General features: G+C 45.7%; 1 protein-coding gene across 1 annotated transcript in view; it reads left to right on the top strand.

Moving 5' to 3' along the window:
* UPF1 (UPF1 RNA helicase and ATPase) overlaps nt 1-18,069 on the top strand; it is a 193,461-nt gene that overhangs the window by 142,913 nt on the left and 32,479 nt on the right. The window contains exons 19-20 of the mRNA XM_030217505.1: nt 4,737-4,911; nt 6,697-6,778. Of these exons, the coding sequence (XP_030073365.1) occupies nt 4,737-4,911; nt 6,697-6,778 (257 nt within the window). The remainder of the gene's footprint in view (nt 1-4,736; nt 4,912-6,696; nt 6,779-18,069) is intronic.

The raw sequence follows: 18,069 nt of genomic DNA, 5'->3' as shown, positions 1-18,069 counted from the left end.
ATTACCAGTCGGCCTAGCAACAGCCCCCAGAACCTTTACCAAAGTGATGGTGGTACTGGCTGCGGCTCTCAGGAAGGGATTTTTATTCACCCTTATCTGGACGATTGGCTCTTCAGAGCCAGGTCCTACTAGGAGAGTCTCCAGGTCACGGAGAGAGTAGTTCAGTTCTTGCAGTCTCTCGGTTGGGTAGTCAACTGCCAGAAGAGTCGTCTGCAGCCCTCTCAGTGCCTGGATTACCTGGGGGTTTCGCTTCGACATTCAGAAGGGTCGTGTGCTTCTTACAGAGGCCCGGATTCTCAAGTTACAGTCCTTTGTTAATCAGTTCCTTCAAACGTTTTTTCCATCTGCGAGGGACTGTCTTCAAGTCCTGGGGTCCATGGCTGCAACAATAGAGGCAGTGCCTTGGGCCAGGGCCCACATGAGGTCACTTCAAAGATCCCTGCTCTCCAGATGGTCCCCTCAGTGGGATTTCCTCCTGCAGAGACTGCCGCTACCTGTGCAAGAGCTTGGCAGTCTGCTTTGGTGACTTCGGATGTCCAGTCTGTCCAGGGGGATTCCTCTGGATGTTCCGCAGTGGATCGTGGTCACGACGGATGCCAGCCCGAAGGGCTGGGGAACCCACTGTCAAGGCCAGTATGCTCAAGGGCTCTGGACGCCGGAGGAGGTTGCCAGCTCGATCAATCTCTTAGAGACTAGAGCAGTACGCTTGGCGCTTCGATCGTTTTGTCCCCTCCTTGAAGGCCAATCGGTGCGCATCAAGTCGGACAACGCTACAGCGGTGGCATATGTCAATCGTCAAGGAGGGGACAAGAAGTCTTCATTTGGAACAAGAAGCTGCTCAGCTCATGAGCTGGGCAGAATTGCATCTTCTGGCTCTTTCGATGGCTCACGTTGCGGGAGTAGATAATGTCCAGGTGGACTTTCTCAGTCGCACCACTTTGGATCCTGGGGAGTGGGTCTCGGCGACAACGCATTTTGTGCAGTGGTGCGTTGCTCCTTATCTAGGAGGTTTTTTGGAGGTGTAGGTACACTCCTGCATCTCGGCAGCCTGCCCAGGCTCAGTCCCAGCGCGCTCGTTCTCGTCAATAGTGTGCACCTAAGGCCACTGCGGCTCCCCAGTAAAACAAGGGACGGGCTTTTGACTGGCTCCAGTTCAGCATAGCCTCAGTAAACGTGTCCGTACCCAGACGACTAGTCGGTTGAGGGGAGGTTAATGTTTTTTCACCAAAGGTGGCCTCTTATAACCTAAATAAAATAGATACACCCTCAATCTGGAATCCAAGCCTCCAAATTGCCCACCGGGAGCTCAGTCCTTCAGCTCCTAGCACAAGCAGGTACTTGCAGAGGAACTTCCCGCCCTTCTGAAGGGCCAAGTGGCCGAACCCATTCCACTAGGGGAAGAAGGGCTGGGATTCTATTCCAGGTACTTGGTTGTGCAAAAGAAAACGGGGGATGTGTCCCATCCTAGACCTAAGGGCCCTGAACAAATTTCTTATCCGAGAAAAGTTCAGTATGGTTTCCCTAGGCACCCTTCTTCCTATGATTTAGGAAAATGATTGGCTATGCTCTCTGGACTTAAAGGATGCTTACACACATCTCGATACTTCTGTCCATGGTTCGAGCGTCTCAGCAGGTCTCAGAGACTTCTGGGGCACATGGCCTACACAGTTCATGTAACACCCATGGCATGTCTACATATTAGATCAAATCAATGGACCTTAGCTTCCCAGTGGTTTCAATCTGCTGGGTATCTAGAGGATATAATCCAACTGTCCACTGACTTTTGGAATTCTTTTCATTGGTGGACGATTCGATCCAATTTGACTTTGGGGCGACCATCCCAAGTTCCTCAGCCAAGGAAAGTGCTGACAACAGATGCATCTCTCCTGGGGTGGGGAGCTCATGTAGATGGGCTCCACACTCAGGGAGCCTTGTCCTTTCAGGAAAGGGGTCTGCAGATCAATCTCCTGGAATTAAGAACGATCTGGAACGCTCTAAACTCTTTTCAGAGATCAGCTGTCCAACCGAGTTATCTTAATTCAGACAGACAATCAGGTTGCAATGTTTTACACCAACAAGCAGGGGGGCACCAGATCTTGCCCTCTGTGTCAGGAAGCCGTCCAGATGTGGCTTTGGGCTTGTCATCACGGCATGTTTCTCCAAGCCACTTATCTGGCAGACGTAAACAACAGTCTGGCCAACAGGTTGAGCAGGATAATGCAACTTCACGAGTGGTCACTGAACATGGGCGTAGTCCGCAAGATCTCCTGAGCGTGGGCCACCCCCTCGGTGGATCTTTTTGCCACTCAGATTAATCACAAGGTCCCTCAGTTCTGTTCCAGGCTTCAGGCCCATGACAGACTAGCGTCAGATGTCTTTCTCCTACATTCTGTATGCGTATCCTCCTATACCTGTAGTAGAGAAGACTTTGCTGAAACTCAAGCAAGACTGCAGAATTGCACCCTTCTGGCCACGTCAGATTTGGCTCCCTCTTCTTCTGGAGTTGTCCTGCGAAGAACCGTGGAGATTGAAGTGTTTTCCAACACTCAGAACGAGGGGACTCTTCTGCATCCCAACCTCCAGTCTCTGGCTCTCACGGCCTGGATGTTGAGAGCTTAGAATTTGCCTCCTTGGGTCTTTCAGAGGGTGTCTCTAGAGTCTTGCTTGCTTCCAGAAGAGATTCCACAAAGAGGTGTTACTCTTTTAAATAGAGGAAGTTTGCCGTCTGGTGTGACAGCAAGGCCCTAGATCTTCTTTCTTGTCCTACACAGACCCTGCTTGAATACCTTCTACACTTGACAGAGTCTGGTCTCAAGACCAGCTCCGTAAGAGTTCACCTTAGTGTGATTAGTGCTTTTCATTGCCGTGTAGAGGGTAAGCCTCTCTCTGAACAGCCTTTAGTTGTTCACTTCATGAGAGGTTTGCTTTTGTCAAAGCCCCCTATCAAACCTCCACCAGTGTCATGGGATCTCAACATCGTTCTCACTCAGCTGATGAAAGTTCCTTTTGAGCCACTGAATTCCTACCATCTGAAATACTTGACCTGGAAGGTCATTTTCTTGGTGGCTGTTCAGCTCGTAGGGCCAGTGAGCTTCAGGCCTTGGTAGTACATGCAACTTATATCAAGTTTCATCACAACAGAGTAGTCCTCCGCACACACCCTAAGTTCCTTCCAAAGGTGGTGTCGGAGTTCCATTTGAACCAGTCAATTGTCTTGCCAGTATTCTTTCCCCGTCCTCATACCCGCCCTGGCGAAAGGAGTTTGCATACCTTGGACTGCAGGAGAGCTTTGGCCTTTTACGTGGAGCAGACAAAGCCCTTCAGACAGTCTGCCCAGTTGTTTGTTTTCTTTGATCCCAACAGGAGGGGAGTTGCCGTTGGAAAACGCACAATCTCCAATTGGCTAGCAGATTGCATTTCCTTTACTTATGCCCAAGCTGGGCTGACTCTTGAGGGCCATGTCACGGCTCATAATGTTAGAGCCCTGGCGGCGTCAGTGGCTCATTTGAAGTCAGCTTCCATTGAAGAGATTTGCAAGGCTTCAACGTGGTCATCAGTCCACACATTTGCATCTCACTACTGCCTTGAGCAGGATACCCGACACAACAGTTGGTTTGGGTAGTCAGTGCTGCAGAATCTGTTCGGGGTTTAGAATCCAACTCCACCCTCCTAGACCCATTTTTCTTTTGTTCCAGGCTGCACTCTGTTAGTTGTTTATGGTTTCAGGTCAATCTGTGTTATGTCCTCGCCGTTGCGAGGCTCAATTGACCAATGTCCGCTGTCCGCTGTTTTGAGTGAGCCTGGTTGCTAGGGATACCCCACATGTGAGAACAAGCAGCCTGCTTTTCCTCGGAGAAAGTGAAGATACTTACCTGTAGCAGGTATTCTCCGAGGACAGCAGGCTGATTGGTCTCACAAACCTTCCCTTTGGAGTTATTTGCTTCTTTTTATGCTTTTTGATTTAACTGAGGGAATGCGTTCACGCAACGGGCGGGAAATCAGTCCGCGCATGCATGGTGCATGCCAGAAGACTCTGGCAAAGTTTTTTTTATATTTTGCTTGCAAAATGCGAATTCCTGGGCAGACGTGGACGTGGACGTCGACCCACGTGAAAACAATCAGCCTGCTCTCCTCGGAGAATACCTGCTACAGGTAAGTATCTTCGCTTTATGAATGTTTTTATTGTGACCTACTTTAGTAGTAAAGCAGGATATAAATCTGAAAAATAAACGAGTTAGGTGAATGTAGGGCTCTAGCTAAGGGCTGTTATTGCAATAAAGGGCCTCAAGTCCCAGCCACCAGTGGCTACAAAGTTCATAATTTAAAAAAAAATTTTTTACTGCCCTCACAATACAGCACTTGAAATCTAAGCCACTGATCTGACTCAAGCTCGTTCTGCATTGGTTGCGCAGTGATGGGATTTAGTGTGATTTATTTTAAATGAAAGGGTGCAATTTTCTAAATGAACCCACTAAACAATCACAATTGTGAGAGCAGTAAATATTTTCTCTTTTTTTTTTTTTTGTTTTGAACTTTTCTCTCCAAACATTTGTAAATTCACATTTTGAAACCAACATATATTTGAAGAACAATATGTAATGGCATTTTGATCTAATATTGCAGAAAAGGTGCCATCCTTCGTTAATATAAAAAATGCTTAATGTACATCTGCAATATTTTATAGTGGATTTCTACCCAGCCAGCATCGGTGTCAATGTACTGGGGATGTTTTGTAGGTATGGAGTAATTATTGTGGGAAATCCAAAAGCTTTGTCAAAGCAGCCACTCTGGAACCATCTGTTGAATTACTATAAGGAGCAGAAGGTGTTGGTGGAAGGACCCCTGAATAATCTCCGGGAGAGCCTAATGCAATTCAGCAAGCCCCGTAAACTTGTCAATACCATCAACCCGGTAAGTTGCTACCAATTACTTTTTGACAAACAACTGCACTTATACCCAGCGCGCTTCTCCAAGGGTTGCTTTGGCAGATACTGACAGTCTTGTGTGTGTAGAAGAATGTGCTTACTATAGTTGTGAAATGTAGGGGTATACAACATACGTTTGTTGTCAATAAATTTGTAAAGAAAAGTCTCACTGTGGCGGAGTCCCCTCCTTTTGCGGCACTGGATGTATTACATAAATTGACTTACTATTTTATACTGTGAATCTACCTACAGTTAGTGGCAAATTAACCCTATGAACATAACTGTGGACTTTTCCATTCTTTTTCTGATAGTGAAAAACAATATATACCAATTTGCTACATAAGGAGGCTTGGTCAAAGCATACTCCTCTGAAATAGCCCTGTACGGTAGCCTTGATTAAGTACGATATTAAAATTAGGCTACCCAACTATAGAGGTTTATCAGTTCTGGCGCATTCTTTTTCTTATCAAAGTGTTAAAGTATAGATTGAAATTCCTTTACAGATCATACTCATTCTATCTTATATTTTATTTTGTAATGCCTTGAAGACATACCTGTTCTACATTTTTGGACATTTAATGTACAATTTTAAGATTAAATATTTTAGAAATGCAACTTTGCATGTCATTATATACTTAAAATTATTGTTGCATTTCTTAACTAATAACTTTTTAAAAATTATTTTGTAATCTGCCTTTAATTCATTTGAAAATATTGAAAGAAGGGAAATCTCCATCCCAGTTTTTATTTTTTCAGCAGTTTAGACATCAAGACTCAGAATTCTCTCAAGTCTTTAAACCCAGCCTCTGCAAAAGACCAATGATTGGCATTTTGGGTGTATGTGAATAACAGACCATGCAACTCCATTCTTTTCTGATCACCTTTTCAGATCTATAGTAACAGAGCTAGGAAAAGGTAGTATCTTACTTTACAATCCAAGCACACCACCCGACTAATAACTCCTCCATATCAAATATCGAGTATGGGAAGGTGCAGTACTTTTCCACCCTTACCCATCATCCCTAGGGAGATTATAATGATACTTGAAAGCCCTCAAAACCACAGCCTTATATTATTACCTCAGGCATAAATAACTCAACCCCCCCTCCCCCACCACCACCACCACCATACACAAACGCACACTTTCTCTCTGGATGAGCTTGTTCCAGATTTTCAGGGAGTGTTTCCCTTCCCAAATAAACTTTCTAATCAACCAATTCCATTTCTTAAAATAACTTAACATATCCAGTGGCAATTGAGAACAAAAAAAGTAATTTAGGAAAAATGACGTCTTTAGCACAGGAATTCATCCTAGCTAGCTGAGTGATCTCCACCTCTTCATCTTCTCTCCAAACTATATGTAAGAGTCTTACAATTTAACTCAAACAAATCCATCAAGTCTGTTGAAATATTGACCCCTAAATATATATATCAGATCATGCTTCGCCCCAGTTATATGGGAATTCTTCAGGAAAGTAATATGATGGGTGCTTGGAATGCTGTCCAAGTGGAGGGGTGATGAAATTCAGAAAGGGGGTGGGATAAACGCAGACGATCTGCAAAACAGAACTAAAATGATTTTCACACTTTTGTTGAAGTGGGTAACCTGCACAGTACAGCAGTTAGAACCTATCTGTTTTACTGAAAAGACTGGATGTGCCATAATGGTGTTTATCTTCATTTCATTTACTTTTACCATGTATGAAGGAGAAAAAAGACCTCATTTTCAGGTGTCATGCACGAATTACATTATATTTGTGTCGTGTTCTAGGGTGCCCGATTCATGACAACAGCCATGTATGATGCTCGAGAGGCCATTATTCCTGGATCTGTGTATGATCGCAGCAGCCAAGGTGAGTAAGCCAAGCATCAAGTTTACAGGGCATTTGTTTTTGGGTTTTTTTTTTAATTTATAGAAGTCTTTGAGCATTAAGAACATAATACAGAACCTTGTTAACACAGCTCATAACATCATATTCCAAATGGGCCAAACACCAGTGTGAATAGTTTCAAGAAGTACTTTAAGTGTCATTGGTCCCACCATAACCACAGTATATTCTTCATGTTTTTATACAATGTTTTATTACCCATCCTTCCCTTCCCTCCTAAACTCCCCCCAACAAGATCCCCCTCCCCTCCCCCCCATTTCAGACCAAACATCAACTATCCCAAACTTGCATTCAGAAAAGGCAGCCACACTTTCTCCCATTTGGGCACCATTCTTCTTTTCACAGCCATCAGTCTCTCCATCTCACATATATATCTGACTTTCGTGATCCAATCTGACAGCGAGGGAACCTTCGGGGCCTTCCAATGCCTTGCCAGGTTAGTCCGTGCTGCCTGCAGAGCTCCCCTCACCAGCAACCATTGACTCAACCTTAGTCCCGCAGGCCGCTTTCCTAGCACAAAGACCAGGGGATGCCACTGCACAGGCCTTCCTATCCATTTTTGGAGCCTAGCCTGAACCCCCCTCCAGTACGCTTGTGCCTTACGGCAGTTCCACCATATATGACCCATATTTCCCACTTCCCCACACTGCCTCCAACATGATTTCGTCACTGATGGGTACATGTGGTGCAGCCTTACAGGCGTGAGATACCACCTGTAGAAAACCTTTAATGTGTTCTCCTGTAAAGCCACTGATCCTACAGATTTCATTAAGCTACCCTCCAACTGCGCCCAGGCCTCGTCTGGCAAAGTGAAATTCAACTCCTGTTCCCACCTCCTCCTGTGTGTAAGGGAGGGTTTGTGGCAATCTGACAAGTGGGTATAAAGAGAAGATATCAATTCACGTGTGGTAAAGTCCACACATATAACCTCCAGGGGGTGTGCTTCCCTCTTCGTACATCCCACGTAAGTGGGTCCCCGCAAGTAGTGTAGGGCCTGTAAATATGCATAATGGTCCTCCGACTTGAGTCTATAGTCTTCCACCAGGTTCTCAAAGGGTGTCACTTTGCTTCCCAGATGCAGCTGTCCCCACATATCTAGTCCATTTTTAGCCCATCTATGAAAAATCGTGTCCCCCACCCCCGGGGGGAACCCAGGGTTGTCTGCTATCGGCGCTAGGCCAGAGGTGCAGGGCTGATGATCGCCAAACATATGGTCCCAGTAATAAAATGTAGCCTGTACTGTAGGTGGGAATTTGTCTACCTGACCTCTATGCCTCGCGGCATCCACATTAAATGCCCTAACCTACGGGAACCAACCAGGGATTGCTCCAGATGGACCCAGAGTTTATGCTCATCTGCTCTAAACCACTCCATCGCCGCGCGTGCCTGCGTGGCACAATAATACCAAAAGAGGTTAGGTACTCCCAGGCCTCCCTTCTTTCTACTCTTATAGAGAAGTGCTCTGGGGAGCCTCGGTCTTTTCTGGTTCCAAATGAACCTATTTATGCTTTCAGAGACCGGACAAAAAAGCCCTGGACATACGCATAGGAATTACTTGAAATAAGTACAGTAAACGTGGCAACACGTTCATTTTTATTGTGGCGATATACCCCAACCAGGACAGTCCCTTAGACATCCAGTGGTCCGTCTCTTAATATTTCTTTTTTAAGTCCCGGGTAGTTAACTTCAAACAGGTCAGGCAAATGTTTTGGGATTTGCACCCCTAGATACCTTATTTCCCTTTCTGCCCACTTAAAATCAAAGGATGTCTTCAAAGCATCCGACACCCTCGGTTGAAGGCCGACAGTCATACCAATCGATTTACTAGCATTGAGCTTGTAACCTGAAATCCTAGAATACCCCTCGATTTTCCTCATCAAATTGGGAAGTGATACCACTGGCTTTGTCATGTACAGGAGAACGTCATCAGCAAATAATGCAATCTTATGTTCCTGGGCCCCTACCCCTACTCCAGAGATATCCTCGTTCTTGCGTATTGCCGCCGCCAATGGCTCCATTGCCAGAGCAAACAACAAGGGAGACAGAGGACACCCCTGTCTAGTTCCTCTTCCCAGCCTAAAGGCCCCCGAGTTTCCCCCATTAATTCTCACACAGGCTTGTGGAGCCGAATAAAGAGCCCGGATCCAGTACCTATAGAAATTCCCAATCCCCACTTGCTGCAACACTTTGTCTAGATACCCCCAGTGGACCCTATCGAATGCCTTCTCTGCATCTAATCCCAGTAGCACTATCGGAATGGCCTTTACTTTTGCACGATGTATTAAATTCAGCGTTCTACATATATTATCCATCGCCTGCCTCTTAGCTACAAAACCAACTTGGTCCGGATGTATTAGAGTGGGAAGCACCTCCCCCAGACGGTTGGCGAGCACCTTTGCCAGTATCTTTACATCGGCATTAAATATCCAAATGGGTCAATAGGAAGCACATTCTGTCTTGTCCTTGCCTGGTTTTGGGATTACCACCACCCAAGCTTCCATCATCGATTGGGGCAACCTGTCACCTTCCCGCACTGAGTTGATAACCATTGTTAAGTACGGTGCCAGTACCCCCCCCCCCCCCCCCCCCCCAAAGGTCTTAAAAAATTTGTTCGTGTACCCATCTAAACCTGGAGCCTTGCCATTCGGCAGAGATTTGATTACTTGAAGTACTTCATCTACTTGCACCGGGGCTTCCAATTCTCTCCTTTTCTGCTCTGAGAGCACCGGCAGGCCTCTGTCACTCAGATATTTATCTATGTCCCCGGTCTGTACAGCAGCATCCTCCCTGTATAGCAATTCATAATACTGGGCAAATCTGTCCCTAATCTGGGCCGAGGAGTGCAATAGGGACCCTTTGTCATCTTTCACTTTCAAAATTTGCCGGTCAGCCCTCATCTTTCGCAATTTGTTTGCCAATAATCTGCCCGGCTTGTTTGTACTTTCATAATAAATCTGTTTTAAACGGGCATGTACAAACTGCAAACTCTCTTCATGCAACTCAGTCAGTTCCAGTCTTACCTCCTGAAGTCTACGATAGTCCGAAACAGAGCCTGTAACCCTATATTTACTCTCCAGCACCCCCAGTCTCTCCATACATTGAACCAGACGCGCCTTGCGTGCCTTGGTTCTGCCACTTGCACACTTAATAAAATATCCCCTGGCCACTGCTTTGAAGGCGTCCCACACCACTCCCAAGGTGGGGCCCGAGTCTATGTTGATATCAAAATATTCCTTCATAATTGGGACAAAGCCTTCCACTGTGTCTGGGTCTTGTAACATGCAATTATTGAAAGATCATCTTCTATCTCGTACCTCCTCCCGAAAGGAGGGGATAACCGCCCAGACAGGTGCGTGGTCTGAAATTGAAATGTTCCCAATAGAATAATCCCCTCCCCCGCTTAGCATAGTCTTTTCAACAAATATATAGTCCAGTCTAGAATAGGACAAGTGCACCTGGGAATAGTAAGTGTAATCTCTCCCTCTCGGGTTCCCTTGTCTCCACCCATCACAAAGTCCCAGTCCATCCACCAAATTCTTCAAAGCCTGGGAGACTCTGTTATCACTTGGAGTCGGAGGTGCTGACCTGTCAAGGCCAGGCTGCATGGTTGCATTAAAATCTCCTGCCACAAGCACCCTACCCCTGGCAAATGACTGCAGATCCTTCTGGAGACGCAGGAAGAAACGTTCCTGCCTCTCGTTAGGGGCATACACACAGGCCAGCGTACATTCCTCCTGCTCCAGCATAACATGTACAAAAAGATAACGTCCCTCCACTTCACGCTTCTCATGCAGGATTTGGACCTGAAGATCTTTATGAAACATGATGGCCATCCCTCTTTTCCGAGCCCCTTTCACGTCTGATGCACAACACACCAAGGGATACAACTTAGAAGGGAGCAGCCCCTCATTCTTCCTACGAAGATGAGTTTCCTGCAAAAAGACCACCTGGGGGTGCATCAAACGGAGTTCTCGCCCCAATGCATGCCTCTTATAGGGAGAATTCAGCCCCTTTATGTTATAAGTCAAAAGTTTTAAGTTCACCATCTAACGTCCATTCAGAACAAGCTGGTGGATGAATGATTGGTCTAGTCCCTAACCTCCCTCCCGCCTCTGGCCTAAAACATATCCACCCTTCCCCCCACCTAGTATCCCCCCTTCCCTACTATCCCTTCCCAAACCCTCCCACCCCTCCCCTTCCCTCCTCCCCCGTCCTCTAGGGTCCACCCACCAAGCAGTTTAAACCTCACTACTTGGGACTGTGAAGAACAAGACCCCACTTGGCCAAACAAGACAAAGCAAATGTTGTAACAAACTAACAGTATACTTACACTTGAATTACCCCTCAGTCCCCTCTCCCCGCACCCCATTTCCCACCCTTACATTTCTCACTCACTCCCAACAGCTCTTCACCTTTCAAACCAATATACAGTTCCCATCCAAGAACACAACAGCCTTATCTGTCAGTATTCCGCCTCCAAGGCAGCGACACCCGTTTCGATTAAATGAAACTGCACTGTCCCGCTCAGGTGTGGGGTGTATTCTTCTTCGCTGCTTTCTCCACTCTCTTCCACCGCTGCAGTCTTGCCTTGGTGGTAGGTGCTATCCCGGCCGGCATGGTCTCCGTCGCCGCCATGCCTGCTGTGAATAGATGTTGCCATGCCTTTTCCACTTTGCGACATCGAATCCGCTCTCCCTTAAGTTCGAAACAAAATAGCGAATGGAAAAGCCCATCGGTATGGAATCTTCTCTTTGGTCAAAATTTCAATGACAGGTTTCATCTCCCTTCTTAGGTTCAAAGTAAACAGTGACAAGTCTTGGTAAATTGCTACCTTTGAACCATTGTACTCCAGCATAGGGCTCTGACGAGCTTTTTGCCAAATCTGCTCCTTGCTCTTATATTCAGTGAATCTGACCATGATGTCCCTTGGCATGTTGTCTCTGGGTTTCCCCAACGCTCTGTTGGCTCTATCAATGCCCATTACCGCCACATCCAAACTGTCCCCCATCAACTTTGCGCAGATGGCACTACCTCTGGGACGTCCTCTAGGCCTCCTGCCTCCGGTACCCCGCGAAAGCGGAGATTTTGCCTACGCCCTCTGTTTTCGATGTCGTCTAGGTGGTATTGCAGCTTTTCAGCTTTTTCTTCTATTTTAGTCAGTCTCTTGTCGGCCTCCTCGTTTTTCTCTTCTTGTGTGTCCATTCTCTCTTCAGGGCATTTGTTTTTTAAGATCTTGTAAATTAATTCTTCAGCTGCTTTTTTTTTTTTTCAAATCTATTTGCTATAAGCAAACCGCATATATCCTTCAAAAAAAACAAAAACCAGTTACATTATTCTTACTAAGTCCTTTTTGGATTCAAATATTTCACCCAATACCACAAATTAAAATGTTGGGCCCTAATACAGCGAAGATGACTGACAAAAATAAAAATAATAAAAAATCAAAAAACAAGAATATATTAAACTCAAATTTGTATATAAAAATATAATAAAAATCATGTAAAAAAATGGGAACGACACTTTGGTTGTAAAAATTAAAAAATTTTTGTGGTCCCTATTACAGTACATTTGTTTATGTAGCATTGTTGATGTCTTTATAGACCTGATCTGTTTATGCTGCTTGTCCTTTCCCGCAAATTGCTTATTCAAATTGGGTCAGATATGTACAGAAATGCATTAAAGCTTGTTATAGGGACAGTTGTATGATATATTTTGATGTGTGGTTTTCTGCAGAAAGTTAATATTTGATTTGCTTTGATAGGACTATTATAGTGTATGTATACAGTCTAGTTTTTTAAACTGATGTGTTCTTTTCAACTTGTGATGTAATCTACCTTTTATGGATAAGAATTGATACTTTGCATATGATAAACTAAGGTACACACATATTCAAAAATCGTGCTGTCAACCTCCATAGAGCAGGCAGTACGGACATGGGAGAAGACCAGTAATTGATACTGAAGTTAAACTGCTGTAGAAACTTTTGAGGTTGTCTCTTCCCTCAAGATAAGAATGGTTGAATCCTTTGAAGCTCATTTTCAAAGCACATTGAGGTCTCAAAATAGCTTAAAAGAAAAAAGTCTGTCAAAGTTGCGATTTTGGAACAGCAGAATTTGAATGCCTACAATGCAATTCATCCAAATAGCAAGGGGGCATTTTGTGGGTGTTTTGGGTGGGACTATGGAGGGCCAAAAATTAGGACATCCAACAGCGATAATTGAACAGGAAGAAACTTGAGTCTAAAAAGGAGGATGTTTTTATTCAGACCTGTTTCAATCACATCCAAGGTACAAAAGGATGCTTCAATTGAGCAGCTGACCACTGGAAGGATTAAGGCATGACCCATCATGGATTTCCTAGTGGTTGCTGTCCCCCTCCCTTTCCTCTGAAAGGGAAACCAAATGCCATGCTCTGCGACACGGGTATTACGGGCATTGTGAACAAAGCAGAAAACAGGTCTGCAGAGTAGCCTAGTGGACTGTAAACCAGGGGACTCAGTTTCAATACCTACTTCATCGCTTTTTTCCCTTTAAATTGTGAGCCCTCCAGAAACAGACACATAACCTACTGTACCTAAATATTTTGACACCTGCAAGCCTGAAGGCTGTCAAGGTGGTTTACAATAGATATTTCCCTGTTCCTGGAGGGCTCAGCATGTAAAATGTAGGGAGATATGAACCTGGAAACCCTGGCCACAGTTCCTAGAAAGCACTCACAAACCCAACACACAAATCACCAGGATTCTTAGTCCAGACAAGCAGAGGCAATAAACTAAAGAAGGTTTGTCATGAAAAATATTGAACAGTGAACCATAAAACAGATAGAACTAAAACAGTGCATAACAACAGATAGCTGAATGGGGGTCATTATAACACTATCTAAACATTTTATCACTATCTGAATAGTAAAGGGAAGTACAGGAAATACAGCTGCTCACAAGTTACAGAATAGAATTGATCACAGGATCTCAGTAGAGAGGTCTTCCCTCTACTTCCAAAGTGATACTAACAAATTACCTCACAGCTAGGCAAGAAAAAGAAAAAACTGTCACTTCTGGTACAGCTTTAATTAAAAAAAAAAAAAATCGCCATCTGCTGGCCAACCAGGAGGAAACACTTATCAGCAAAACAACCAGGAGAAATACATGTTCATAGGCTCAGAACCCCACTGTTCCATGACAACTCCCCTCTTTGAGAGACCTTGGACTGTGGCCTTTTCAGTCCTGTCGGGTCTCAACCGTCCAGTGTCATGGCAGTTCTGGTTCTTCTTTCCTGGCGAGAGTCCATCAGTATTTCCATTCTCACTGCCCTTCTGGTGCTTATAACAGAAGCTTTTACCACACTCAGTACATTCTAATGGTTTTAATCCTGTATGCGGCATCTTATGAATAGTGAGGAGTTTCTTCTGACAGAAGCTTTTACGACACTGAGCACATGTGAATGCTTTCACTTGTGTGGATTCTCTGTTGCTTTGTTAGCTGTAATTTATGAGTAAAGCTTTTTCTACATTCAATGCGTATAAATGGTTTCACCCCTGAAGGGATTCTATGCTCCATTGACAGTTTTCCTTTTCAATGGATACTGCTCTGAAAGACAGAACAGGGAATATAGGCTTTCATCTTTCTGAATTTTCTGGTATTTTGATAGTTTTCCCTTCGGACACAAGAATTTTGTAGATTTAGAAGAGATTGATTCGAGACTTGTATGTGATTTTTTTTTTAAATTATTTTTTTTTCTTGCGCTGTGAATAATTTCCTGCAACTGAAATTTTTCTTACACGTCGTGCTTGAAACTGGTCTCTTTTGGGTGAAATTTTGCATTTCTTGTGGAGCTTTCAGTGCGCCAAAGATTGGCTCGCTGGCTGCGGCAAACCCTACGCCAGCTCGAAGCTGGCGTTAGGGTTTGCAGACCATTGGGGAGGAATGGTGAGCCCTGTGCATGCTAGCTGGCCCCCCATTCCCTCTAATGCAGCAGCCCCGTCAGGAGACCCGACACCCCCTCCCCCCAGCAACAGGGGGCTGAAGGTCCAGCAGACCTCCAGTCCCCCTTCCCCTGAACACAGGTTCCTCCCCAGCATCCCACCTATGTCCCTAATGCCCCAGTGGGCCGTAGGTAAATCCCTCCCTTCCCCCCCTGGTGGTCTAGCGACCCTTCCCCACCCCACTACCTGCAATTGGAGGAGGAAGGTGGACTCCTCTTCTATTGGTGCAGCATGCAAAATGGCAGCGCCTAGCTCTGCCCAGTGCATCCTGGGATGCGCGGACCCTCCAGGTGGCCATAGAGTTAGCCCAAGGTGGGTGACTAGGCGTTCCGTGACACTCTTGTCCTTTTTTTTTGGGGGGGGGGGTCGGGTCAGGGTTCCTTACCCGCGTCCCACTGGGCTACCAGGGACGTCAGAGGGATGTTTGGTGGGGTTTGGGGGGGGGGGGGTGGAGACCCACCAGATCTCCAGCCCCCCCAAACCTGTGTCGGGGGGAACGAAGGTACCGTGGACCTCCAGCCCCCATTTCGCTTGACTCGGGCGGGGCTAGTTGGGGTCTTGTGGTCCTATGGACCTCCAGCCCCTGCTTTTGACAGCCCAGACCTGTGAAATGCGGGAGGATTGTGCCTGAGCGCATACTCGGGCACAATCCTCCCGCACGTCTGTCCCATGATCAGAGAGAATTGCGTGCTTAAATTTGCATGCAATTATCTGTGATCATAGGTCTGGTAAAGCCCTGCGCTGTTCCAGTGCTATTTTTAGAGTTCTGTTTGGAACAGCGCGGGGCTTTTGATCATCTGCCTTTCAGTGGATGATGACCCTCACCCCACACACTGAGCCTGATAATCCCATACTGCCACCAAAAAAGGACAAGTCTGTCATGGAAGCCTAGTCACTTGGAGGGTCTGCCCCCCAGCACAGCTCAGGTCTGCCTGCACCTGCTGCTTGTTCTCTGCACTAGAACCCTCCTCCCACCAACTGGGTCCCAACCGCCTCTGGGCAAGTCTCCTCTCAAATAATTCCCCAGTGATTTCTAGGTTACTTAGGGCCTCAGTCCCAGAGGGCCCACAGTAACCAGAAAGCACTCAGACCCAACACACAAACCATCAGGATTCTTAGTCCAGATAAGCAGAGGCAATAAACTAAGAGGTTTATTGTCATAAAAATATTGAACAGTAAACTATAAAACAGATGGGAAAAACAGCACACAATAACGGGTAACTGAAATAGGATTAATTATAAAACTATCTAAACATTTTATCACTACCTGAATAGTGACTGGGAAGTAGAGAATGGGACGGGGACCCGCAGTAACCGTGGGGACGGGGACAGAGCCCGTGAGGATGGGGACAAACGTTGCCCCAAGTCACTTTCTGCTTTGAAGTCTGTTAATGAACTGGACTGTTATTTATGTTTGATGCAGACGGCAGTATTTTTATTTTTTGGAAAAACAAGCAAACGTGCTGGCCACAGCTAGCAAAATTTGCATGGGGTATCCTGTACATCCTGCTACTAGCACATCTTCTAAGAACACTTCTTCTATTGCAGGAGGGACTATGGAAGACAGGAGAGCTAGACTGAATCCTGAGATTGTTGATGACTTATTCATCCACAGATTAAAAAATCATAGTGCTTCATAGGGCATATTTCTCCCCTCAAAGGCATACAGAACGTGTTGTATCTTGTATCCCTGGACATTTTAACAGGGTGGATTAGGATTTCTTGGGGTAGTAGAAATCAGCTATTGTTTGGGTTGGAAGGGTAGCTGCTCATTATTATTGTTTTCTATTTGCAATTTATTCACAACAGTTGCACAGCATATTGTTCCTTTTCATAATTTAATAAAAAGATTTAAATATAAAATAACTGTTCGAGGCTTCGCAGATGAGAACAGAGCCCACGGGGATGGGGTGGGGACAGGGACAGAAACTGCGGGGATGGAGACGGGGCCTGCGGGGACAGGGTGGGGATGGAGATGGGTACTGGGATGGAGACGGGGCCTGCAGGGACAGGGGTGGGGATGGAGACGGGGCCTGCGGGGACAGGGACAGATTTTATCCCCATGTCATTCTCTGCTGGGAAGTATAGAAATTATAGCTGCTCACAAGTTACAGAATATAACTGATCGCAGGATCTCAGTAGAGAGGTCTTTTTCCCTCTACTTCCAAAGTGATACTAACAAATTACCTCACAACTAGGCAGGAAAAAGAAAAAAACTTGTCACTTCTGGTACAACTTAAAAAAAAAAAAAATCGCTATCTGCTGGCCAACCAGGAGAAACACTTATCAGCAAAACAACTAGGAGAAATACATGTAATCAGAAAAACAATACAGTTCATAGGCTCAGAAACCCACTGTTCTGTCACACCTATATATTCACATGTATGGGTAATGCGATCCCTTGCACGGTCTGGAGCTTATGACAAGCTGTTAAGAGCTTCATGGAGCGCGAGAGCCTTCCTATCCGCCATGAGAGGGGTGCTTACTGCAGTTCTTTTTGTACTGCGGTGAAGAGTGGCTGTGGTTTATTTTAGCTGCTCGTCACAGCTTGGTCCAAGAGCTTTTCTTGAGTGACTTTTGGCTTGTTTTTGTGCTGCTTTTTGCAGGTTTCCCTTTTCGGGTGCCTTCTTTTTCCTTGCCTTATTACTTTAGATCTTTTTTCCACTTTTAGGTTTTCGTTATTTTTCCCGTGTCACTGGGCTGCTTTTAGGCCCTGACTTCGAACACATTTTTCCCTTTGGCATCATTGAGTCTTTTGATTTGGCTGCGGGGGAGGGGGGGTTCTTTCCATGTCCACTCAAGTTCCCAGTGGCTTTAAGCGCTGTACCTAGTGCAGTCGTAACATCTCTGGCAAAGACACCCATTCTTCGTGTCTTCAGTTCCTAGGACCTGACTATAGCCATTCTAACTGTGTCCTGTTCGGATGAAGAAAATGACCCAGTTGGCCAGAGAGACTTAACGGGAGCAGATTTTTGGAGCCAGATCGAATCCTCGACTTAGGCATCTGCGTCGGCATCGATGTTGGGTGTTGCATTGGGAATATTGGTACATATGGCTGCTAGACCTGTTGACACTGGGAGCACTTATACATGGAGAGGTTCTCCACCTGCCTTGACACTGACTTCTGTGCAGGGCCCCCGGGACTGGCCTGTGTCAGACTCGACATGGAGGTGGCATGAGGATTCAATGGCCTCGTCAGTACCAAGGAGCCTCGATGACTGGATTCAGATGAAGGCCAAGAAGCATCAGCATCAATCCCCCTCGATAGATGACGC

The sequence above is a fragment of the Microcaecilia unicolor genome, chromosome 11 (assembly GCF_901765095.1).
Source record: "Microcaecilia unicolor chromosome 11, aMicUni1.1, whole genome shotgun sequence".
NCBI lineage: Eukaryota > Metazoa > Chordata > Amphibia > Gymnophiona > Siphonopidae > Microcaecilia > Microcaecilia unicolor.
Note: the sequence above shows the minus strand (reverse complement) of the source record. Positions and strands in the feature narration are given on the sequence as shown.